The sequence below is a fragment of the Rutidosis leptorrhynchoides genome, chromosome 4 (genome assembly GCF_046630445.1).
Source record: "Rutidosis leptorrhynchoides isolate AG116_Rl617_1_P2 chromosome 4, CSIRO_AGI_Rlap_v1, whole genome shotgun sequence".
NCBI lineage: Eukaryota > Viridiplantae > Streptophyta > Magnoliopsida > Asterales > Asteraceae > Rutidosis > Rutidosis leptorrhynchoides.
The window spans coordinates 570,839,134-570,866,380 of NC_092336.1; the positions used below are offsets into that span (position 1 = coordinate 570,839,134).

The following is a 27,247-nucleotide window of genomic DNA, read 5'->3' on the forward strand; positions in this document are numbered from 1 at the left end:
TTGATTATTCTGCTTTAAGGTCTTGCTTGAAAAACAACATATTCTTTGGCCATTGCAGTTCAATGAGTTTCTAAATGCAGGTTGTACCTACTTAAAAACGTCGATTCTAAAAGTGTGACTAGTAAACCGACGATTGGGTCTTTGTCATTTTGATGTCATTTTTATTCTCCGATTCTAAATGCAGGATGTACCCCTACTTAATATTTTTTTATGTATAGTCATTTCTCATCTTTTTGATATATGTGGTGTAGGATAACTCTGCATTGAGGTCTTGCGTGATATCAACATATACTTGGGCCATCACAGTTCGATAAGAACATTATTGGGCTTTCTGAAATCATTCTTTGTGTATGCTGCTAATTGTACAGTCTGTGTACATGAGTTCCTGTGCTTGCAGATGGTTATACCTTCTTGATATCTTCGTGCCACTTATGTTGCTCAGAATCCAGTTTTGTTTTGCAGATGGTAAAGCTTAAATTTCTGAGGATAAAATGAAAACTTAAGCAATTACAGAGATCTTTTCGTAGAGGTAATTGGTAACAATTGTTGGACATTCAACGATGAGGTATTTTTTTAAGCAATTAAAAGGGCGATTCATTTATATTCTTCGTTTCTAGATCATTTTCTTTGTAATTCATGTTTACAGCTTTCACATCATTACACCTTTTTCATCCATCGCCTGATTCTTATATTTCACATGGGCATTATGATTTTGGTTTTATAAAAGTTTTGTATCCTGAGGTTTCAACTTAATGGCTAGTGGGTCGGTTGTAGTTATGGATCAAAAAAGTATAAACTTCTATCTGTATATTGGTTGTAGTGACTTTTTCAAAGATATAATTGACTGCCGATGCTTTTCAAGAAGATCTGTCTTTCGTTAAAATCGGTCAAGGAAAGAAGCCAACTAGTCAAACTTCGAGTAGAGGACAGTCTAGGCAGCAATTTCTAGTCTTATAAATGCAGCTTTCTACCTATTTAAATATTTTTTTGTTCAGTCATTTTATGCCTTTTTGATGAGATGTGGTGTTTAATGATTATGTATTAAAGCCTTGCGTGAGGATCTACATATTCTTGGACCATTACAGTTTGATCGATTTCATGCCGTGGTTGGAAATTCTCGTTTTTTTCTCTTACCTTTTTAGTGGACTGAAATAAGAGAACTGTGTTCTGTTTGTATGTTTGTTAATTGCCAATGCTTCATGTATCTTGATAACCATTTTCAGTATTTTTTTTTCAATTGCTTATATTTCTTCTTAGGACTGTTGTATTTCTCACTATCTGGCTGATCTTTTTTCTTCTGTTACTTTGCATATAGGTCTGAGAGAATGCTTACTCTTGGATTAGAACGTTCTTGGGCTAATTAAGTTCATCTTAGTGTATTATGCTGATTGTGTAGGCCGTGTACATGAATTCATGCGCTTGCTTGGACTTAGGGGTGTGCATATCGCGGGAAAATTGAGGAACCGAACCGATTCGTACCGAACTGTGCTATTTCGTTCCGGTCCTTGGTCCACATTATGCCAGATTTTTTGGTCTTCGGTTCAGACCGGACCGGACCCGAAAATTACGCCATAATAACCAAACAATACCCCGAACTGAACCTATAATATATGGTCCAGTCCTCGGTCCGACTTTCTACTACAAATTGGGACTCGGGACGGAACAGAACCGAGCTAGTTTGGTCTGGTACTGTACCATGCACACCACTGGACTGTTATCTTCTCAATATCTTGCCTTACTCATAATACAGAATTTATTTTTTGCAGATGGTAAAGCTTAAATTGCCGACATGGGGTAAAGCAAATATTAAGCTATTACGGTCTTACGGAGATATTTTCATTGAGGTAGTTGGTGACGATTGCTGGGGATTCAATGATGAGGTAATTTTAAGCACTTAAAGAGGCAATTTATGAAATTTAGTATCTGTGTTTCTGGATCTTTATACATTCATCCTTCGCCTCATTGATAATGTAGAAAAACAAACTGTTAAGTTTGTACTCTGACTGGGATCTTCTCCTTGCAAAGCTGATCAGATTCTGGTAATAAGGGCAAGGGTTTGAAACACAGTCACAAGGTCAATGGTTTGAACATGTATATGTGAGCTGAGGATGACAGGGAGATTTTTCCTGACCAAAATACAAAATATTCATAGCCTAACAAAATACCAAAAAGGTATGTATTTTATATTTTTACATTATGGTTTACTTAAGATTATTATTATTATATTATTATATTATATGCTATATATCGGTTCCATTTCGCAGGGAAAGGTACAACTGCAGTGCCATATAGATGACTGTATGATGAAAGGGTGTGGAACAAACTTTTATGCATATATAGGTGATAATAAATTAAAGTGGACACAAACACATTGACACTTAATGTAGTTAATAATTCTTTTCAAGATGTTAATTTTTAATAATAAATTAAAATGGGCAGGTAGTTATTGGTTCAGGTATTGGGTCAGAACGGCTCATTTCTTTGATGTTCAAAATGGGTCAATCTGGTGCACGATGAAATAGTAAGACTGGCCAGGTGATGTCTAATGAGATCACTTTCAGTCTAATTTCCGGTCAAATTAGTACCAATTAGTGTGAAATATGATTAAGAAAACTGTATAATAATGTAATATATAATAATATAATATTTGAATTATTGGATATACATGTGGTCACAAGGGCGATGGTTTGAAATTGTGATTGCGAGGGGATAACAGGGTGTTTTATTACTGACCCTTAAGATGAGAAGCCCGAGTCAGTGAAACAATATTTTCTGTTATTCTCTCTAAACTTTAAATTGGGACACTAAAGCTGATATTCATATGTTGGAGATTACCGACCAAACTACAAAAAAGATATGTATTTTATCAATTTACGTTGTTGTTTACTTAAGTTTATGCTGTGTATCTGTTACTGTTTAAGATGAGGTAAAATATAGTCTTGTGCTTAAGGAATTTGTAGTTGTGTCGTCCTACAGATGTTTTTAAATTTATAGGAGAATTGGGGCATGTTATGATTGTGTAAAATTAAGTGCTCATGGGTTTAATTTTGTCTTCAAAATAAGCATTACGTAAGCAGCCTAAAAATTAAAGCCTAGGAACGTTGATGGCTTGAAATGTTGTGCTGTTATTTCTTTCTAAAATATTATAAGCAATTGGTTGGTGTTTGTTTAACGATCAAAGGGATTTAGATCAACATTTTCATCACTAATCTCCGTGATCGTGTGGATAGGAAATGCTTGTGGTTACTTTGTGAACCCTATGGTAAGATCGTTAACTCTTACGTTGATTTTAAACGTTCTAAATATGGAAAAAAGTTTGGTTTTGTGAGATTTGAAGAGGTTAAAGATGACGATCGAGTCGCTAGATTGTTGTCCTCTATTTGGGTTGATGATGTGAGGTTGTATGCAAGGGTTGTTAGATTCAACAGGGATGTCACAAAGGATAGGGTTTTCATAGAGAAGGTGGAACCGAAATCTTTCGACAAACATGCGGGATCAGGTAATACCATAATAGGGATGCATCTTTGTATGCTTCTAAGGCAAAAGGGGTTGAGACGTCGGCTGTATCATCGTCTAAAGTTGTGAAGAAAGTTGTGTTGGAGAAACATGATTTACTTCAATTCTCGAATCCAACGAAAACTGTGTTGGTAAAGATTAAAGACGTTGGGACTATGGGTAGCATACACACGGTGTTTAAGGAGGAGGGTTTTGGATGACGTTACCATTCAGCATGTTGGTGGTTTGTGGTTACATTGTTCCTTTATGAATGTAGATGCTTGTACGACTTTCAAAATCAACAATACGTTGTGCTCTCTTTGTTCGGCTATCACGCCAATACCTAAAAATTTCGTATTGGATGAACGGCTAACTTGGATAGAAATAATGGGGATGCCACTTTGTGCTTGGAAATCAAGTGCGTTCAAGAAGGTTGTCGAAACAGTGGGTAAGGTGGTTTATTGTGACCTTGGTGATTCAAGACCATTGAGTCTCGGTAGATTATGTGTGGCCACTAGACAAAAACAACAAATAGCCGAGGAGGTTTCGGTTAAGATTAATGGAGTTTTGCACGATGTGTTCGTGCATGAGGTTGGGGCTTGGAAGGCTGGTGTTGAAAAGGAAGATGATAAGGATGAGAATTCGGATGATGAATCATTCATTCTGATGTGCCATTTAAGGATGACTTCAAAGAAGATGATGATATTCACTCACTTAAGGATGAGTTCAAAAAGGATGATGATGATATTCACTCACTTAAGGATGAGTTCAAAAAAGAGGATGATATTCACTCACTTAAGGATGAGCATAAAGTAGATGAGGCACAAACTGAGGTCCATGAGGATGATGTAGGTCACGCTAATGTTGGTTTTATTCCCTCCACAAGCCCAAAAGCTAAGGTGGATGAGCCCATTAAGGTAAATATGGGGCCCATGAGGTTTTGGTGGACAAACAGAATGTTGCACATAGTGGGTTTTCTAACCGGATCGTGAAGGAAATAGATTTGGTTGCTAAGTTTGTGGTGGCAGCTGGTTTTGATGAGTGTAAAATGAAATAATTATTCTCTCAGCTCATCGATCAGATTATTGGGGTGTTGACAGGTAATCAATGAGATTACTTTCTATTAATTTGAGGGGGAGTAAAAAGAGGAGGAAATGTATTTGGATCAAAGAAATGTGCTATGCTCATAGTATACAATTTTTGGGGGTGCAGGAAACTAAAATGATGAAATTGGAGTTATTTCCTATTAAGACTATGTGGGGTAATCACGCGTTTGATTACGCTTGTAGTATGTCAAGAGACATGTCTGGTGGTATTTTATCCGTTTGGGATCCTAATTTCTTCATTAAAGATTAAATATGGTGTGATAGCAATTTTGTTATCGTTAAAGGTAAATGGGTATGCTCGAGTTCGGTGTACTACATGATAAATGTGTACGTGCCACGGTCTTCTTGTGACAAGGAGAGATGTTATGGAATCGGTTGAAACAGTTTACATCGGAGCATGATGGTCACTTCATGGTTTTTGGTGATATGAATGTATCGAGAGATGAGTCAGAACGTTTTGGACCGGCATTTAAAAGAGATGAAGATATTACTTTTAATGAATTTATTATGGATGCAGGTTTGGATGATGTTTGTTTAAGTGGGAGGAGATTTACTTGGATGAATAACGCGTCACAGTTTTCTCGTGACTAGGAGATAGATGTTATGGAATCGGTTGAAACAGTTTATATCGGAGCATGGTGGTCACTTCATGGTTTTTGGTGATATGAATGTATCGAGAGATGAGTCGGAACGTTTTGGACCGGCATTTAAAGAGATGAAGCTATTACTTTTAATGAATTTATTATGGATGCAGGTTTGGATTAAGTTTGTTTAGGTGGGAAGATTTACTTGAATGAATAACGCGTCACAGTCTCTCGTGACAAGGAGATGTTATGGAATCGGTTGAAACAATTACTATCGGAGCATGATGGTCACTTCATGATTTTTGGTGATATGAATGTATCGAGAGATGAGTCGGAACGTTTTGGACCGGCATTTAAAAGAGATGATGCTATTACTTTTAATGAATTTATTATGGATGCAGGTTTGGATGATGTTTGTTTAGGTGGGAGGAGATTTACTTGGATGAATAAAGCGGCCACCAAAATGAGTCGGATTGATAGAATGATGATTTCGGCTAACGTGTCTAATGACTTTGAAGGTCTAAGTTTAGTCGCTCTGAATCGGGGATGCTCAGACCATACGCCTTTATTTTTCCATAATGCAAAGACAAATTACGGGCCTCTACCATTTAAATTTTTTAATTCGTGGTTAAAGACTCAAGCTTTTGATGCTATGATACGTGACACTGTGATTGAATGTTCTAATGAAGTCAATGACTCCTTTCATGCGAAGTTGAAGTTTATTAAGTCTAAAATTAAAAATTGGGTCAGTTCGAACAGAAGTGTAAACCAAGTAGAACACAAATGTTGTTAGAGAATATTAATGCTAGAGTTGAAAATTGATGATCAAGCAGTGTGTCATGATGAACCTGTGAATCGTAGAAACCGGTGGCAAGAACTTGATAAATTGCAAGAATTGGAAGATTTAGATTCTATGCAAAAAGCGAGGATCAAGTGGGATGTTGAAGGTGATGAGAACTAGAAATTTTTCCATGGATTATTGAAACAAAAGAGAGAGACTCAAATGCTTGGTGAAAGAGGCTTTTTCTCTTTTTTTAAAGAGAAGTTTTATGTTGATAATGAGGTGGTTAATACACCTCAACTTTTTCCTTCTATTGTGCTTAATAGTGATGATAACTTGTGGTTGGAAAGAGAGATAACGGGAGATGAAATAAAGTTGGCAATTTGGGATTGTGGTAGTGGTAAGGCGCCGGGTCCGGATGAGTTTTCTTTTGCATTTCTAAAGGAGTATTGGGAGTTGATTAAAAGTGATTTAGTCTCTGAAATTGCTAAAGCATTTCGTGCCCGCAGGTTACCAAATGGAGCTCATCCGGCTTTTGTAACACTTATTCCAAAAGTGTCAAACCCAACTTGCATAAAAGAATATCGTCCTATCTCTTATTGGGGTGCAATACAAAATTATTACGAAGGTGTTGGCCAAAAGACTAATGATGGTAATGGATAAAATTATTGGTAAGGAATCGACGGCTTTCATTGCGGGTCGGCAAATATTGGATGGTGCTCTTATTCTTGGTGAAATTGTTGAGTGGTACAAAAGATGCAAGTTGTCTTAAGGTGTTGATGATTGATTTCGAGAAGGCTTATGACACGGTGAATTGGAATTTCCTCGATTACATATTACACATTTTGGGGTTTGGTGATAATTGGCGGGCGTGGATTCGTATGTGTTCAAGTTCTAACCGTATGTCTATCTTGGTTAATGGTAGTCCTACCCGAGAGTTTGAGGTTCAACGGGGTTTACGTCAAGGTGACCCGTTAAGTCATTTTCTTTTTCTTATCATTATGGAGGGATTAAATCTTCCTTTACATGATTTCGTGAGTAGTGCTTCTATTAGATGTGCGAAAATGGGAAACCCTTCGATCAATGTATCTCACCTTCTTTATGCCGATGGCGTGGTAGTGGTTGAGGAATGGGGGAAAGAAAACTTGAACAATATCATGAAAGCGCTTAAAGAGTTTTATTTATGTTCCGGGCTTAAAATTAATATTAACAAATCAAGTTTATTTGATTGGGGAATTAATGACTTCGACCTTGATGTGTTTGCTAGGGACATTGGTTGCACAAAAGGCGAGGTTTCTTTTAATTACCTTGGTCTTCCTATAGGGGTAAGCATGAACCGGATTACAAGTTGATCCCCACATCAAAATAGATTCCGTTTTAGGGTGTAAGGCATCGTTACTTTCCCTTGGTGGTCGTTTAACGTTAACTAAACCGTGTTAGGGAGCTTGGGTATCTATTTTCTATCGTTATTTAAATGTCTCGAATCGGTTCTAAATGATTTTGAAAGCGCATGCTCAAATTTCTTTTGGGGTATTAACGATAGTTCCAAGAAGATGCATTGGGTAAAGTGAAAACAAGTTCTTGCATCTTTATCGAGCGGTGGTCTTGGAGTTGGTAGCCTTCATGCGTTTAACCTTCCTTTTCTTTTTAAATGGGTGTGGCGGGTTGTTTTTAATTCGGGCTCCAAATGGGCTGAAGTGGTGCGCGCGATCCATGGGCAAGCAGCGGGTTTAGATGGCTTTAGAGTGCGTGGTCCAAGTATTTGGGTTAACGTCATTTTTGTCTTCATTAAATCATTGCAAGGAAGGTGTTATTCCATTAAATGTTTTACGAAGGAAAATTGGAGAGAGTCGATCTATTTTGTTTTGGAAGAATAATTGGCTTGGCAATGGATGTTTAAAGGATCGATTTAGTAGACTATACCACCTCGAGTTAAATAAAGAGTCTACTCTCGCTGATTGATTTGTCAACAGTGTTTGGTGTTGGGACTGGAGACGTGACTCAATCGTTGATCGGAACATTGAGCTTGTCGCTAATTTGATTAGTACTATCGGGCAACTTCATCTCGAGGACTGTCGATTCGTGGATATGGGAGATTTCAAGAGATGGGTCGTTCAAGGTTTGTGATACTCGGACACACATTGTTAACATTGATCTTCCTATGTCTGAACCGTATACTAGGTGGTGCAAATGGATCCCGTGAAAAATTAATGTGGAGATTATCTTTGAACCGGCTCCCTATTAGATTAAACTAGTTATCGAACCCCCGCTTCGAGCCGGGGGTTCGATTTTCAATGTATTTTATTGTGTTTAGTTTGTAAAATTATTTCGTGGGTAACGATCATGTCGTTGAAGCGCAACTCGAGTCGAACTAAAAGGTATAACCCGTGAAAGATTTAAATGTTATTTTACATCTCCGCGTTTCGCCATGGAATTGTCGACTTTTAAAAATTTAACGCAAAATCGCAAAATCAACGTGTATGAAAAATACCTCAAATATTTATCGTTTTTTAAAAAGCGTCCGTTTTGCCTATAGTTAGTGACATTGTGTTCCTAAAATTATTTCGAGTTTAACGATGTTGTCGGAAAAATTTAACTCGTAGCGAGCGAGAAGATATAACCCGTTGAATATTTGGGTGGAGTTTAGTTAAGATTTTTTATAAAAATAGTTATTTGACACTTTACCCTCCTGTTTGGGGGGTTGGTTTTTTTTTTTTTTTTTTAGAAAAAAAGTTGGGGGGCTTTATTTGGAAAAAGGAAGGAAAAAGTAAAAAAAAAAAAAAAAGGGTGAAAGGTTGAAAATGCCCCTGATTACTATTCACATTGTTTGTCTAATAGTTAATATAGTAATTTGTCGGCAAAAGGGTTGGAATAGAACATATTAATTGTGATCTTTGTGATTGCCGAGTCGAGTCTCTAGATCATATTATGTTTTCATGTGATATCGCTCGTGATATTTGGAAGGGGGTTCGGTTATGGTCGGATATCCAAATTCCAGTCGTTTCATGTTGGGAGGAGTTATTGCATTGGTTTGACTTATGGAATTCTTCGAATGAGAAGAAGGATAGTTTGTATGTGGTTTTTGCTAAGTTGACATGGCACCTATGGAGGTTCCGAAATGGGGTGATGTTCAATTCCAAGTCGTTGAAGAAAAGTACTTTATTTAATTCGATATGTAACATGTCCTTTAATTGGATTCGTCGTAAAGGTAAAAAAGATTTAAACTGAAATGTTTGGCTTGTAAAGCCGTTCTAATCCTTGTAGTTGTTTTGTTTTGGTTCCCCTAGTTACTCGCTAGGGGTTCATTTGCCTATTGCGGCTAATAAAATGTGTTGTTACAAAAAAAGAAATATATATATATATATATATATATATATATATATATATATATATATATATATATATATATATATATATATATATATATATATATATATATATATATATATATATATATATATATATATATATATATTGTCAACCAATCAACTTTTTAAAACTTATCTTTAGTTTTTCTTTTCTTTTATTTACATTTTGTTTGCGCTTTTATAATTAATATAACGAACTTAATTAGTGAAAAGTGTTAAGTTTTATGTCAATTACCGATATGTATATTGCAATCATAAGTTATTAAAATAATATTTAATAGTTTCAATCAAAATGATCTTTCGCCGCAACACGCGAAATAAATAAAAGTTTGCCCACAATTGCAATTAAAAAACGCCTCATAAAAACACAACGCGATCCACCCGAAGCAACGCACGGATACTACCAACCTCATTAGTATATATTTATGAGTACTCAAGTTCCCCCGGTCACATTGAAAACAATGATCATAAATTAATCATAGCCATTAAGTTGAAGCTAAAATTTTACAATAGATTAAAGATCATGAGTTAATCACCATACTTGGTTTAGAAGCGGATAAAAAAAAATTCGCCTTTCGCTGCTTGGTAATTATGATTTGCTAAAAGAAAGGTTGTATGATGGTTAATTAAATGGATAAAAAAAGTGATATAATTATTGAATGTTTAAAAGAAATGTTTGTTAAAAAAATGATTAACCGTTAGTTGAACGTTAAAAAAAATATTAAAGAATGAAAAATGAAAGCGGAAAAAGGAAATGAAAAAAATAGGTAAAAAAATACTAGTAAAAAAGTTTTTCAAAAAAAAGTTACCAAATTACCCCGAAGTTGTAGGTAAGTAGTTTCATATCTCATGGCATTTAGGCTAATTCTAGTGTGGCGTTAAATCTATTTCGTCAGATGACATGGACACTATTTGACGCCATTAAAGGGCTTCAAAAATTGACGCATGAAAAGGTTAGTCAAATATTTGACGTTCAAAGGTTTGAGCGTGAGATTAAATTGCAGCCAATCACAGGTTTTCAACATTTATATTTATTATTTAATTTATTTTTTTCCAACCTAATTTCCAATCAGATTTACCATATCACCTGTCAAATATTTGACACAAAAACTTGACATTTGGGTTAACGGAGGTCAAATACAGTCACAATCAAAAATTCAAGTTAAAAAAAAAAAAAACCACTTTGATACCTATCTATAGAAAGACTGCATTATCTGTATCTAACCACCCCATTTTATTGACTTCTTTTTTTCTTCCTTTTTTCTCTATAACAACACATTTTCTTGTCAATGTATTCCTATGACATCATCATCATCATCATCATCATCATCATCATCATCATCATCATCATCATCATCATCATCATCATCATCATCATATACACCAATACAAATAAATCAATTTTCCATTTTCCACCAACCAATAATTTCAAAATACTTACCTTTCTTGTGAAGATGGTGATGAATATTTGTCACCAAATAGACCACCCAAAACCCTTCCATTATTTCATTACATCGACCAATCCTTGCCTCATTTTCCAAACCGGACCCACAACACCATCTCTGCCACCTCAACACGTCGCGTGTACTCCACTTCATGTTCTTCCTATGGGGCTACTCCGCCAAGCGCCACAACTTGACCAACTTATCTAAACTACCACTATAAAGTGTCATCCTCGAGAACCATGCACCATCGTCTTGGTGAACCGTTAGACATTTGACCGAACCACTGTGTCCGGTCAAAACAGAAAGGTAGGAGTGGAAGCCGCCAACTTCCCTCCTCCACACACAAATAGTCCTAATATACCCACTAAAGAACAAACTCCCAGCCGCAGCAAGACAAAGAACCGCTTGCTTGTGTCGTTTAATAACTCCGCCGTGACATAACACATGTTTCCGTTGTTCCCAAAATTTACCAACCTGTCCGAAGTACCGGCATACACGACAGAATCGTTGCTGCTAACCGCCACTGACGTGACCGTAGTCTCTTAATCTAATGACGGGTAAACCATCATATGCTTTGTTTCATTCCCCACGGGGGCGGTACTTCAATGAGAAAGGTGGGGCACCCGTCCCATCCGAATTTAAATAAAAAAATTACACTAATTTTTTTTATTTGTTACATTAATTTAAATAAAAAAATTACCTGTTTTTAATGAATTTTTTTTAGATTTGTGCAACCACCCCATCTATAATTCGATTAAAGTTCCCCACTGCTTCACCACTAACTCGCTCCTCCATACCTTCAACCACCCGTCTGCTGACCCGCTAAATACCAACCCGTCAAAACCCGCTACTACTGCATCTTCATGTGCATTTATCGATTCCAAACATTTCGAATCCAAAAGTCTCCTTAATTTTAATGTTTAGTCCCAAGAACTGAATATAATAACCGTGCTTTTCATCCAAACTCAAACAAGCAACGACGTCGTAGTGCTTGATCCATGGACCACTCCGATGACGTCGAACTTCTACGTAGTTGCCCGGATTCATCGAAGTTACAATAAAATCCCTTACTGTGGGTAACATCCCCACCCGTGTATGTGCTTTTTCCTCGAGTCCGAATATTTCCATACCCGAATGTTACAGTCATGGTGTCCGGTAAATATAAAATGTAGCAAATCATAACCATTAAGTTGAAGCTATAAGTTGATCATCACACTTGCTTCAAAATAAAATGTAGGAAATCTGGACAAACTCTCTCCTCCATTCTTCTCTAGGCAAGATTGTACTATCAGCCTCAGTTTATCTATTAAGATATTTAAATATATGCAAGAAAATAATAACTATAACTTTAACTATAAAATCTGTATTAATATGAAAAAACTAAATTAACTAATTAAAAAATCAAAACAATGTCATATTCTTCATGTGAGTCATGACCCTACATATACAAATATACAAGAGGTTTACATAACTCTAAACATCACTATTAAGTTTTTAGTAACCATAAATTATCTTGATGCCTATCTATACAAAGAATGCATCATTTGTATCTAACCACACCATTTTATTGTCTTTTTTTTTTCTTCGTAAAAACACATTTTCTTGTCAATGTATGCCTATTTCTACATCCTCATCATAGTCAGATACACCAATACAGATAATTCAATTTCCATTTTCCACCAACCATTAATTTCAAACAACTTGGCCCTTTTTGTGAAGACAGGGATCAATATTTGTCACCAAATGGACCACCTAAAACCCTTCCCTTCTTTCATTACATCGACCAATCCTTGCCTCATTTTTCAAACTGGACCCCCAACACCATATCCGCCACCTCAACACCGTGCGTGTACACCACCTCCATGGCTACTCCGCCACACGCCACAACTTAACCGATTTATCTAAACTACCACTATAAAGTGTCCATCCTCGAAAACCATGCTCATCATCATCTTGGTTCTCTTGAATCGTCAGACATTTGACCGGGCCACTGTGTCCGGTCAATACAGAAAGGTAGGAGTGGAAGCCACCCACTTCCCTCCTCCACACACAAATAGTCTTATCTGTGGACCCACTAAACAACAAGCTCCCAGCCGTAGCAAGACAAAGAACCGCTTGTTTGTGTCCTTTAATAACTCCGCCGTGACACATCACATGTTTTCGCTGTTCCCAAAAATTTACCGACCCATCCGAAGTACCGGCATACACGACAGCATCGTTGCCACTAACCGCCACCGATGTCACCGCAGTTTCTTGATCTAATAACGTGTAAACCATCATATGCTTTGTTTCTTTCCCCACTAACTCCCTCCTCCATACCTTTACCGACCCGTCTGCTGAACCGCTAAATACCAACCCGTCAAAACCCGCTACTACCGAGTTAACTGCATCATCATGCGCATTTATCGATTCCAAACATTTCGAATCCGAAAGTCTCCAAACTTTTAATGTTTTGTCCCAAGAACCCGAATATAATAACCCGTGCTTTTCATCCAAACTCAAACAAGCAACGACGTCGTAATGCTTTATCCATGGAACATTCCGATGACGTCGAACTTCTACGTAGTTGCCCGGATTCATCGAAGTTACAATGAAATCCCTTACCGTGGGTAACGACCCGAACCGTTTATGCGCTTTTCTCCTCGAGTCCGAATATTTCCATACACGAATTTTACCGTCTTGGTGTCCGGTAAATATTTTCTCACCCGAGACAACAATAGCTTTCACTAATCCACTACTAGATTTAAACCCGGAAAACGCGGTGAAATTCTTCCAAACCCGAATATTTTTCGAATCCGACCCGGTATACAACAAATCCCCATACGAAGCTAACGAATAAACATGTCCCTCTTCACGTACCAAAGACCCAATCAACCCAGTTGCCGTACCACTCCCATCTCCCACGTGCGAATTTATCCACGGTGATTTAGAATACGGCGACGTTTGGTAAAACGGCGACATGAAGTAATTAGCCGGAGATGTGTTCGGAGAAATATCAGAAGGACTTGGAAATGAAACATTGCCATGAAGGCTTTGTGAACTGGAACTCACGTTTTGTCGTTCTTCATCAGCCGTGAGTAAAATGTTTGGTTCGGAGTTGTGGAAAAGTGCTCCGAGCTTTTGTCGCCGGCCATGGGATGAGTTTGTGTCCGGAGACGATGAAATATCGGTTTTTTTCTTTGTCATGCTTGCTGTTTATTGTACTTTAATGAGTGAAATGAGTTATGAAATTTAATTTGAAATATATTGAAAAAGAAAAGAGAAAGAATATGTTACATTTATAGAACATTGTAGTAAAGTCAGATTTAAATAAAATCCAAAAATTCAAACGGGACCATCATATCATTATTGATATTTCGCTTGACCCGTTTCTGGTGTAAAAATTTATCCTTTCAAACATTTCATGTTTTACAATAAACGAGTAAATCATTAAACGGTAACATTTTTATGTGATCTAATTGAGTTATCACATGATCAATTTCGACTTTTTTTTTTGTTAAGAGTTTTTTGAATTACCCTTATTTATTTCTAATCCTTTGAGTTAGCCTTTTGATATATGTCTGTAGTTTTATTGTTATTTGTCATGAAAAACATATGAAATCTAAGATTTTTAATAGTGAACACCTAAATTCTAATAAGATTTAATCGAGTTATCTTTTGATCGTTTTCGACTCTTTTCAAAATCTCCTCAACCATTAGTGAGATTTGAACTCGAAATCTGTTTTAAAAACACGAAGACCCAATTACTAAACTATGGATTATATGTTGTTATTCCACGTTTACATTGTTCATGGTAATTCAATTTAAGAAGCTTGTTTTGTCTGGAATTAGACCCGAATATTAATCACGTTTCCCTACATGTAATTATAGAGTTCATTTTATACAAGTTAACAATACGCGTTTTTTTATTCTATATCAGAACAGGGTAAAGAGTAGAATTGATGGGCGGTTTTGTAGATGTTATTATGATGTGATGAGGTGTTATGACGTGTTTATCTTTACGATTTTGTTACAACTTTTAGACTTTGAATGTTATTAATGATTTGACATTTTTAAATTATGGAGTATAAAGTTTGGTAAGTCATTGATTTTTGGTGACAACCATATGACAACCTTAACATTCTTTTCATGTGATAGCAGTCAGCTTCTTTTAACGAGAGGTCAGGAGTTCGACTCTCGTAGGGTGTAGCATTGCACACAATGTTGCCCCTTTACCCTTGAATTTCATCCAAGGGTGCCTTTCGCACATTGCGTTATTGGGCCGGGTTTCCTTCTGGACAGCAGTTGGGGTAGGTTATGCAACTGCAGGGAAATGAACGCATGGGTGGTTAAGTCCCTCCTGAGTGATCCCGTACTGCTATTCCAAAAAAAAAAAAAAACATATACCTTGTAGTAACGCAATCTATGCGTTCAAATCAGAGACAAAATAACAGTTACTCCTTGTTTACATAGTATAATCTTAAGAGTTTAAGCTACTCAATAATCATATACTTTTATTTTTGTTTCAATGTAGACTATATATCAAAAAAATATTATTGTAGGCTATGTACTTTGAAAAAGTGTGTTAATGTAAACCAAGTTAACTTGTTAACCTCATAAATAAGGTGTTTGTTATACATGCTAACATTGTTAATTTTCTCCATTAAACAGTCACGTGCAAAGCAAGTGAGGGCATTTTTATCTCCTTTTTCATCTTTAGTTCATCTTCAACTTTTTCCATACAAATGTAAATTAAGGCAGATTCGTGGTGAATTTGATCGAAGTTCTTCATTCACCTTCATCGTGACCATTTTTGCCTTTGAAACAATCCGGAACAAAATTGAGAAATGTAAAAGTGCAGATTTGTACACTTTCATCTAGTGAATTGTGACGATCGCTCCAAATCCATATGGACGAACACGCCATTCATCGATTTCATTGCGAGGTATTTTACCTCTATATGATACGTTTTGTAAACATTGCATTCTTTTGAAAAGGCACACCATAAATGAATATTTAAATCAAAGGTTTTCGACATCTGATGATTTCTACATATAGACAATCACCATAAATAATAGTTTACAACAGTACTTCCGTTGACAATGCAGTCAAAATAAGATACATGGTGATGATTTGGTGAATGCAACGTTTCCTTGAAAAATATGTCATGTAAGACTCCATGCACATAGCTTGTCTAACATCTAAGCAAACAGCGGAAGACTTCTAGGAAACCTGAGAATAAACATGCTAACAAGTGTCAACACAAAGGTTGGTGAGTTCATAGTTTTAATGTTTTGTATAATCTGTATATAAAGGTGGATCACAAGATTTCAGTTGTTTCATCCAGAAACGTTTATCAAAATATTCTACAAGATTGAGCACCCTGGTAACTAAACTTAACGTATATATAATTTATACCCTTTGTATAATCATCTTAATAATACACGCAAACCAACGTGTACGCTTCTCAAATAGCATACGTCCGTTAAAAGGCTAGTGCTCTAGCTCGGACGGGGATATCAAGCCCTATGGATCCATATAAAACTACTCGCACCCACCAGTTCTTATAACCGGCAGTTACTAGTTACCAAAGCTAAGGGATTTTCGGTTCAAACTCAGTGTAGAATTTAGTATGTACTTGTATCCATTGCGTTTAAAATAAAGTGCATGTATTCTCAGCCCAAAAATATAGATTGCAAAAGCAATTAAAAAGGGAGCAAATGAAACTCACGCATATAAATATTAAAAAATAGTTATTAAAATATTGCATGTATTCTCAGACCAAAAATGTAATGAGTAAAAGGGAGCAAATAAAACTCACGCATATAAATATTACAAAATAGTTATTAAAATATTGCATGTATTCTCAGCCCAAAAATGTAATGAGTAAAAGGGAGCAAATGAAACTCACGCATATAAATATTACAAAATAGTTATTAAAATATTGCATGTATTCTCAGCCCAAAAATGTAATGAGTAAAAGGGAGCAAATGAACTCACCTTAGCAGCACATAAAGTTGTTCATCGTAATGTGACCGAAACTCGGTATATCAAAGAATCGTAGATCTTAACCTAGAAAACATATGTTGGTCAATAAATGTCTATCAAGCTAGGTCAGGTCATAGTGTATCACAATCCTAATGCTCGAGATCGACATACAAAAGTTATCCAAAGTCGTTTCAAAAAGTCAATTTTAACAATAGTTTAACAAAATGAGACGTGCCTTATATAAAGATTCATTTACTCGGTTAGTAATATTTAAAAATTCACTTTATCAATCTCGTAAACAAGTTGTTTAAATCTTAATTGTAGATTCAAAAGCAATTTCAATTAACGTCAATCATAATTCAGTTGATCATATCTTTTAATCCGTTCATCGAAACTATTCGGTGTCTAAATGAAAAGTTATCGATTTTTCGCCAGCTTTCCAAAAACATGTATATCATATACCTTTTACCAGTAATATATGGATTTAATTCTTGATTCATTATAAACTGTTTAACGACGAAATTTAGCATACAAGCATGTATAAATATATACACTCGAGCACTAGTATGTATACACTATTAATTTATAAAATATAAAATATAAATGCTTACGTATTAATATTGAGATTCAATATTGTAGAAAAGTACGTAGTCGTAACGGAGATGATAAACACTAAGTTTGATTCATAAATATATCCCCGAACATTACCCATAACCTCCTTGGCAATAACCCATAATTTCCTTAGCTCTATCCCGCTCGTAAAACTCATTTTTAAAAGTGACATGCTCATAACCTCGTCGTAATATTTTATGTATAATATTACTAAAAATATTAAGATTAATAATAATTTAATAATATAATATAATAATAATAATAATAATAATAATAATAATAATAATAATAATAATAATAATAATAATAATAATAATTTAAATAAAATAAATACGGAGTAATAAGTGTGTGTAAGCTGAGCAAAAACGAATTCAATTTATAGACCTTTCCTGAAATCTGACCCCATGCGATCGCATGGGTTTTATGCCTATATTCCATGCGATCGCATGGCCCCAAAATCCAGCTCACATTTTTTTGTATTTTTATTTGTCGACATAATAATTAATAATATATATAATATATTTAATTTATATAATTAATTATATATTATATTAAATTCACATGCATAGTTAACTTGTAATTTTTGTTCCGATAAGTCGTACGTTGTTACGCGACTTATGTCCCGGTTCCGGTTTTTCGAGTGTCCCTTCGTACGCTGAGAAAACTTGTAATTTCCATTCTGGGACACGTACCTTTGTCAAAATATAGTCTTAAATTAACCCTAAATTATACCACCCAAAGTATATCTTAAACTTTCGATTATTTTGGTCATTTTCTTCTATAAATCATTGTCTCATTATTTATTAATATAATAGTATTTATCAAACGTTTCATTACCAAGTTAATATCTATTCTCAATATTTATAAACACGTTTTAAAATACGTATCGCAAGTTATTCATATAATTAATTCTTAACAGTTAATATTCCTTATTATTGTATGTGTCCAAATTACGTTATTTAAACAAACACTTTACCATTTATTCCGAATACCGTTAAGAATGAATGATTTCCCAAATCAACGTGGACCTTATAACAGAGACCCGTAATAATATCATAATCCTTAAGGGACTCAATAATTATCTTTTAATTCAATCGTTTGGCATAATCTTTTAACTATGTATCTAAATATATCAATCAGATAATCAAACCAATAAGTTTAATGCACAGTATCATATACTCAACACTTTGTTACGTTTTCAAGTTATGGTGTATATATGTATCTATTTACATATAATTGTTCGCGAATCGTTGAGAACAATCGAAAGGTAATTGAATAGTTCAAAAATTTTTAGATTCAACTTTACAGACTTTACTTATCTTGTCGGAAACGTTAAAGATTAAGTTTAAATTTGGTCAGAAATTTCCGGGTCATCACAGTACCTACCCGTTAAAGAAATTTCGTCCCGAAATTTGAGTGAGGTCGTCATGGCTGACAATAAAAATGTTTTCATGACGAATATGAGTTGGTAAATAGAATTTCATCTATGTTTGAATAATATGGATAAAATAATCCAATTACTCGAAGCGTATGAGAGAAGTTATCGTAATCAAGTGAAATGGAGAATAGAGATGCGTCTTATCTCTTGATGTAGTAACGATTGATTTCTGGATTTTAAGGAATAGAAAATCTTCATAATTTAAATAAGATTTGATTTTTCAGAATTTGCGGAAATTAGGATTTTCTTTGATTAAATGCGTAATCTGCCTCTATTGCTGCGTCCGATATTTTGCTATAAATTGACCTCTTCCGTTTCATTATTTTCACTACTCCTACATCTTCTTCCTCATTTCATACTTTCAAAAGATTGTGAAATGCTTCATCCGGTTCTGATTCTTGATATACTCCTAACTTTCATATCTGTCATTCTTCTTTTTCATCTACCACCAGAGGAAGTTATTTTCTTCTACCATTACCTTGGGGTTATAGTGTTTTTCATTCTCCCGTGTCTTTATATTGCTATACGCATTGATATACACGGTTTGTAATTTATGTGTTGTCATCGGACTTTATATCTTTCCTTATTTTTCAGAGTCCCTGCTTCTGTCTTTTTATAATCATTGACATTCACAGTTAATACACCCTCCTATTTGCTGCGATTTATACTCCAATTTCTATTTCGGAGCTTTATCCCTTCGTTTCTTCTTCTTGCGATTAGACATCTCTTGTAATGGTCCAGAATTCGTAGGTATGGAGTTTTGGATGAACATAGTTAATGTTCTGAGAAGGTAATCGTAATGGCACGATCTTGATTTGTCAAATTACCAGAATATCCGGAAAAGACCGAATCATTAAGAAAAATATTTTCTTGATATGTTTAGAGGTTAAATAGAATAAAAGAGTTATGTAACATGGGTCATGATGAGGGTGTGATCTGTGAACATTTATCAAGTTCCATTAGAAACTCAGCATGACTTACTGTAATATAATCACGTTGATCAAGTGTCATTATATTATACTAACTCATGCTTCAGCTCCCAACACCACTTCAAAAATATTCATATTTTAAACTCGAAGGTTTCAAAATTTAGAAACTAAAATAGTTTCTTTGATGATGTTACACAGATATCGCAAGGAGAAAATTGATTTCCGATAAGAATGACTATGGAATTATCTCCAGAAATATGGAGGATATTTATAATGAAAGATACGATGATATCTTAGAATTTCTAATATCAAAGGATGATGAAGAATATTGTCTGCAAGGGTTTAGATTCGGAGGCAAGGTATTCGTTAATGGCTTCAGCAGATACTGAATCATTTGGATTCTTTGAAGGCAGGTTTATTCTTTGTGATTTATCCACATCATCCTTCATACTTTGCTCAATCCGTTTTCCAGTTCCAAACCTTCTATTTTTCTCAGCTTTACCACCATACTATTCTTTATCATCAAACTTTTGACTGTTAAGGTCGTTTACAGTTTTTGCTGCTTCATCAACATTTTTCTGAAATTCGGAGAACTAGTTTCGTAGTTTGGGGTGTTTTTCGGAAATTTCACATTCGAAGTATGTAAGTCCAGGAGGTAGACGTTATATGTACACATATAACTGTTGGCGTAGACGTGCTACAAGATTTCAAAATACTGATTGCTAATTCCCGATAGTTGGTATGTCAATTGCCGTTACAAGATGTGGATGAGTACATGATACGGTTTCAATGAGTATAAGGATTTTTCGGAAGGTCAAAGATCAATGAAGTTGTTGGTAAATTTACTGCTAATGTGGTGGAACATGAAACGTTCCCCAGTAACGAAAACGTATATGCCAAAATTACAAGTCTGAAAGGTCATCGTTGACTGGTTGAATGGTTGATAATACTGGATACTTTGAAAAGGAATTGCAAGGTTATTTTCGGTAAAAACAATGCTAAAGGATCTTGCATAGTTTTGAAGTCAAAGTATAGCTTTGAAAGATGTAGAGATCTAAGAATGATGTCACCGGTTCAGAGTTATGGCTTGGATTCTGATCCGTCGATATCAGAATGTGTGATTGAATTTGTATGAAATGATTGTATATCATTGTGAAGATAGTGAGTATAGTTAATGATTTTTGAATCAAAATTGAAGAATGTACAGTGTAACATATTAATTTTGAACTTAAATATTTCTCGAGTAGTACCTACCCGTTAAAGATTTCACAATTAATACTTTGTACAAAAGAAATTTTTTTTTTACCGTCTTTATGAAAATATATGTATGTATATTTTTTTTTTTCAAATCTAATACAGATTTAATGAGTTAATATCATATTAAGCTCATTTGATTTTCGACTTGACTTAGAAATGATTAATCTCTAAAACATTAAAGATTACATAATCTTTGCGGAGTTTTTCACTAATGAAATCAACACTTCATTATTTATTCTTATTGATATTCCTCAGTGAAGGATGTTGGTGCTCGTGGAATTTTTGTGAACCTTACAAGGCACAGATGATGTTTTCTGGAAAGTTTCGAGTACATCGAAAATGAAAATGTAAAATCAATTATGTAATTGAATAATACACTTGGTTTATTATGAAATGAAATTCATTAAGTTGAAACAGAGATTGTAGTTAACAATGGTTAAGTTATTAAGGAAGGATGTACATCATTGCATATTAGTAATATGAACTAACCGAGTAGTACCTACCAGTTAAGATTCACACGTAATAGCTTAGTACGAAAAGATTTATTTTGATTTCAAAATTCATATATATTAAATATACATAAAATTTCTTCAGGGGAAATAAGTTAATACTTCATCGGTTATTGTTGCTGGTATTTCTTGGTAACTACGATGCGTATGACGTTGATGTTCAAGGTACATATTGTGATGTTGAGGCTTGCAGTGCGGATGTTGTTGGTGGTGGTAATGGTACTGTTGGTGTTGTTGTCGGCGGTACTGTTGATGCCGGAGATTCTGCTGGTGCTTGTAACCTTTGCACCATATTCTCCAAAGCCACTACCCGAGCGCGAAGCTCGTTGACTTCTTCTACTACACCGGGATGATTGGCGGTTCGGACGAGCGGATGAATAAGATCCAGAATTTGAGAGAGTATATGATCATGACGAGATATTCTGGAGATGAGAGAGAAAATGGTATCTCGAACAGGTTCGCCGGTAAGTGCTTCAGGTTCTTCGCCAAGATGGCAATGTGGTGGATGGAAGGGATCGCCTTCTTCTTGTCTCCAATAATTAAGTAGGCTACGAACCCATCCCCAATTCATCCAGAATAGATGATGGCTAATTGGTTGATCCATTCCAGTTACACTTTCTTCAGAGTTCAGGTGAATATCCATATCGGAATAGCTGTCGAAATTTAAGGAATTTGAATTGGATACGGGATCCATCTTGTATAATTAGATAGATGATTTTTGATATGAAATAGATTATAGAATTTAGATTGGTACTCTTCAATACATAGTTTACATATGTATATATAATACCAAAATTCCGTAAATTACGGAGAAATTTTCGGAAGATGGCAGTCAAAGTTTATAGTAACAGATACGCTAAGATATGAATTTTGTCTATACACTATTCATGCAATCAATGCAGTAAAACATGTCTTGACTTAAGAATGATAAGCATGTAATTTCCGACAAGAAATGATAAGCAAAACTTTTAACATGCAGACACGGTCGAAGTCCAGACTTACTAATGCATCCTAACAACTATCAGTTAGACACACTCATACAAGACCTGGTTCACTAGGACCAACGCTCTGATACCAACTGTGACGATCGCTCCAAATCCATATGGACGAACACGTCATTCATCGATTTCATTGCGAGGTATTTTACCTCTATATGATACGTTTTGTAAACATTGCATTCTTTTGAAAAGGCACACCATAAATGAATATTTAAATCAAAGGTTTTCGACATCTGATGATTTCTACATATAGACAATCACCATAAATAATAGTTTACAACAGTACTTCCGTTGACAATGCAGTCAAAATAAGATACATGGTGATGATTTGGTGAATGCAACGTTTCCTTGAAAAATATGTCATGTAAGACTCTATGCACATAGCTTGTCTAACATCTAAGAAAACAGCGGAAGACTTCTAGGAAACCTGAGAATAAACATGCTAACAAGTGTCAACACAAAGGTTGGTGAGTTCATAGTTTTAATGTTTTGTATAATCTGTATATAAAGGTGGATCACAAGATTTCAGTTGTTTCATCCAGAAATGTTTATCAAAATATTCTACAAGATTGAGCACCCTGGTAACTAAACTTAACGTATATATAATTTATACCCTTTGTATAATCATCTTAATAATACACGCAAACCAACGTGTACGCTTCTCAAATAGCATACGTCCGTTAAAAGGCTAGTGCTCTAGCTCGGACGGGGATATCAAGCCCTATGGATCCATATAAAACTACTCGCGCCCACCAGTTCTTATAACCGGCAGTTACTAGTTACCAAAGCTAAGGGATTTTCGGTTCAAACTCAGTGTAGAATTTAGTATGTACTTGTATCCATTGCGTTTAAAATAAAGTGCATGTATTCTCAACCCAAAAATATAGATTGCAAAAGCAATTAAAAAGGGAGCAAATGAAACTCACGCATATAAATATTACAAAATAGTTATTAAAATATTGCATGTATTCTCAGACCAAAAATGTAATGAGTAAAAGGGAGCAAATAAAACTCACGCATATAAATATTACAAAATAGTTATTAAAATATTGCATGTATTCTCAGCCCAAAAATGTAATGAGTAAAAGGGAGCAAATGAAACTCACGCATATAAATATTACAAAATAGTTATTAAAATATTGCATGTATTCTCAGCCCAAAAATGTAATGAGTAAAAGGGAGCAAATGAACTCACCTTAGCAGCACATAAAGTTGTTCATCGTAATGTGACCGAAACTCGGTATATCAAAGAATCGTAGATCTTAACCTAGAGAACATATGTTGGTCAATAAATGTCTATCAAGCTAGGTCAGGTCATAGTGTATCACAATCCTAATGCTCGAGATCGACATACAAAAGTTATCCAAAGTCGTTTCAAAAAGTCAATTTTGACAATAGTTTAACAAAATGAGACGTGCCTTATATAAAGATTCATTTACTCGGTTGGTAATATTTAAAAATTCACTTTATCAATCTCGTAAACAAGTTGTTTAAATCTTAATTGTAGATTCAAAAGCAATTTCAATTAACGTCAATCATAATTCAGTTGATCATATCTTTTAATCCGTTCATCGAAACTATTCGGTGTCTAAATGAAAAGTTATCGATTTTTCGCCAGCTTTCCAAAAACATGTATATCATATACCTTTTACCAGTAATATATGGATTTAATTCTTGATTCATTATAAACTGTTTAACGACAAAATTTAGCATACAAGCATGTATAAATATATACACTCGAGCACTAGTATGTATACACTATTAATTTATAAAATATAAAATATAAATGCTTACGTATTAATATTGAGATTCAATATCATAGAAAAGTACGTAGACGTAACGGAGATGATAAACACTAAGTTTGATTCATAAATATATCCCCGAACATTACCCATAACCTCCTTGGCAATAACCCATAATTTCCTTAGCTCTATCCCGCTCGTAAAACTCATTTTTAAAAGTGACATGCTCATAACCTCGTCGTAATATTTTATGTATAATATTACTAAAAATATTAAGATTAATAATAATTTAATAATATAATAATAATAATAATAATAATAATAATAATAATAATAATAATAATAATAATAATAATAATAATAATAATAATAATAATAATAATAATAATTTAAATAAAATAAATACGGAGTAATAAGTGTGTGTAAGCTGAGCAAAAACGAATTCAATTTATAGACCTTTCCTGAAATCTGACCCCATGCGATCGCATGGGTTTTATGCCTATTTTCCATGCGATCGCATGGCCCCAAAATCCAGCTCACATTTTTTTGTATTTTTGTTTGTCGACATAATAATTAATAATATATATAATATATTTAATTTATATAATTAATTATATATTATATTAAATTCACATGCATAGTTAACTTGTAATTTTTGTTCCGATAAGTCGTACGTTGTTACGCGACTTATGTCCCGGTTCCGGTTTTTCGAGTGTCCCTTCGTACGCTGAGAAAACTTGTAATTTCCATTCTGGGACACGTACCTTTGTCAAAATATAGTCTTAAATTAACCCTAAATTATACCACCCAAAGTATATCTTAAACTTTCGATTATTTTGGTCATTTTCTTCTATAAATCATTGTCTCGTTATTTATTAATATAATATTATTTATCAAACGTTTCATTACCAAGTTAATATCTATTCTCAATATTTATAAACACGTTTTAAAATACGTATCGCAAGTTATTCATATAATTAATTCTTAACAGTTAATATTCCTTATTATTGTATGTGTCCAAATTACGTTATTTAAACAAACACTTTACCATTTATTCCGAATACCGTTAAGAATGAATGATTTCCCAAATCAACGTGGACCTTATAACAGAGACCCGTAATAATATCATAATCCTTAAGGGACTCAATAATTATCTTTTAATTCAATCGTTTGGCATAATCTTTTAACTATGTATCTAAATATATCAATCAGATAATCAAACCAATAAGTTTAATGCACAGTATCATATACTCAACACTTTGTTACGTTTTCAAGTTATGGTGTATATATGTATCTATTTACATATAATTGTTCACGAATCGTTGAGAACAATCGAAAGGTAATTGAATAGTTCAAAAATTTTGAGATTCAACTTTACAGACTTTACTTATCTTGTCGGAAACGTTAAAGATTAAGTTTAAATTTGGTCAGAAATTTTCGGGTCATCACATGAATGCTTCTGCAAATTCTCATATCCAAACTCAAAGAATTGATTTCGAATTCGTGAGTCAAAGTTTTGGATAAAAAGTCAACCGAATTTTGATTCTTTAAATTCGAGTTCTATGTGATGTTTCTGCTTAATATAATGATTCTCGAATGTTACTCGAAGGATTGACAATAAGTTTCATGAAGGAATCCTTATAAAAAACCTGAAGAATCGAAAAATCAAAGTTCGCTTGCTGTTAATGCTCTACGCTAACTGTTCATCATTCACTCTGCTGTTGATTGTTGTTTTTGACAAAAATCTTTAACAAAAATCTTCTAGTCGCTGCTTTAAGAGATGTTGCAATTAATTTCCATAACTCGATTAGTCCAGATTGCAATTTTGATAACTTTTGTGTAGACGAAGATGAAGATGAAGATCAAGCTTGACGAGAAATGTTACATGATGATGAAAACAAACAGAAACATGAGCAGGAAACGGACATAAGCAGTATGAATGTAAGATTCTTGGTAACTTGTAAGGCCCTGTGTCCTGTTTCAGTTCAATGGGACGTCGTCCCAATATCTGGACGCCGTCCCAATTGCTGGACGCCGTCCAAATGTACTGACGAGACAGCTGTGTAACTTGTTTTAAAAAGGGTATTTTGGTCAATTCACTTGGGTGTCGGTTTGGAGCCTTCAAAGCTGATCCATTAGCCATTTGTGGATCTCATTCACCCACACAAACACTCTCATCCATATCAAGAGAGAGAGAAAGGGGTTTAGAGAGAGAGCTTGATTTAGAGAAGAAGGAGTTGGATTCTCGCCAAAGCTCGGGTTTTAAAGTTGTTCATCTCGTTCACGGCTACGTTGTGGTAGTATTGGTAAGTTCAAACTCCAAATTTCATTTGTTAGATTTGATATTCAAGTTAGGGTTTAAGATTGATTAGTGGTGAAACCCTTTTGATGATGAAGTAGGTTTATGGTGACTAGTTATTGTGGTCACTTGGTGGGTTTTGGGTTAGAAACCGACTTGGCCATGATTAGGACTTGTAATTGGGTTTAATCACTAGACTTGGTGATTATGGAAGTGTTGGAACCCATTTTAATGTATTTGAAAGAATAATTTTGAAATGAGTCAAAATTAGGGTTTATGGGTGATTTTGAGAATGATAAGTGTTTAACATTTATGATTGGGTTAAATTGGCATATTAGGACCATTGTCACTAGTGTTAGTGATTATTGGTTAGTTTGGGCAAGGTTTGTGCTTGGAAGTGCAATTGGTCGAAATTGCACTAAGTGTCAAATTGGGTTGGTTTGTAAATCCACCCTAATTGTGTTGCTCGTTTTGTAATAATGGAATAGGTACTTTCCATTGACGTGTTGTGGATTTGTTCAGTTGCATTTATCAAGACGACTCGGTGAGTGTTAATATCCTATGTACATATGTATGTGTAGGATGGGTGCGGGTCGGGTGAAGTGGTTCTTGGTTATAGAGCTCACTTCACATATAGGTGGATTTGATGGACTTGTGTATAGGTCCAATTGGCACGGTTGTGCATTTTGGTTGACCACCTTTGGCGAGGTGCACACT

General features: G+C 34.7%; 2 protein-coding genes, 1 long non-coding RNA gene and 1 pseudogene across 4 annotated transcripts; 2 read left to right on the top strand and 2 right to left on the bottom strand.

Annotated features, from left to right (window-relative positions):
• The first annotated feature begins 1 nt into the window (after position 1).
• On the top strand, positions 2-4,418 carry LOC139845409 (uncharacterized). Of its 2 annotated transcripts, XR_011758301.1 has the most exons (7): positions 15-80; positions 252-565; positions 1,316-1,686; positions 1,767-1,880; positions 2,026-2,172; positions 2,265-2,340; positions 2,440-4,418. It is a non-coding gene; the product is annotated as an uncharacterized lncRNA (long non-coding RNA). The 2 variants fall into 2 exon arrangements; XR_011758300.1 differs by having other exon boundaries at positions 2-565.
• A 543-nt stretch (positions 4,419-4,961) lies between these two features.
• LOC139842781 (uncharacterized) lies at positions 4,962-6,146 on the top strand. The gene is made up of 3 exons (XM_071832887.1): positions 4,962-5,118; positions 5,587-5,930; positions 5,979-6,146. The coding sequence occupies exons 1-3, from the start codon at positions 4,962-4,964 to the stop codon at positions 6,144-6,146; spliced, it is 669 nt and encodes a 222-aa protein (XP_071688988.1).
• Positions 6,147-10,947: 4,801 nt separating this feature from the next.
• On the bottom strand, positions 10,948-12,643 carry LOC139842782 (protein JINGUBANG-like; annotated as a pseudogene).
• LOC139845411 (protein JINGUBANG-like) lies at positions 12,152-14,044 on the bottom strand. Its single transcript, XM_071835673.1, has one exon. It carries the CDS (start codon positions 13,963-13,965, stop codon positions 12,646-12,648), a length of 1,320 nt encoding a protein of 439 aa, XP_071691774.1. The 5' UTR covers positions 13,966-14,044; the 3' UTR covers positions 12,152-12,645.
• Positions 14,045-27,247: the final 13,203 nt, after the last annotated feature.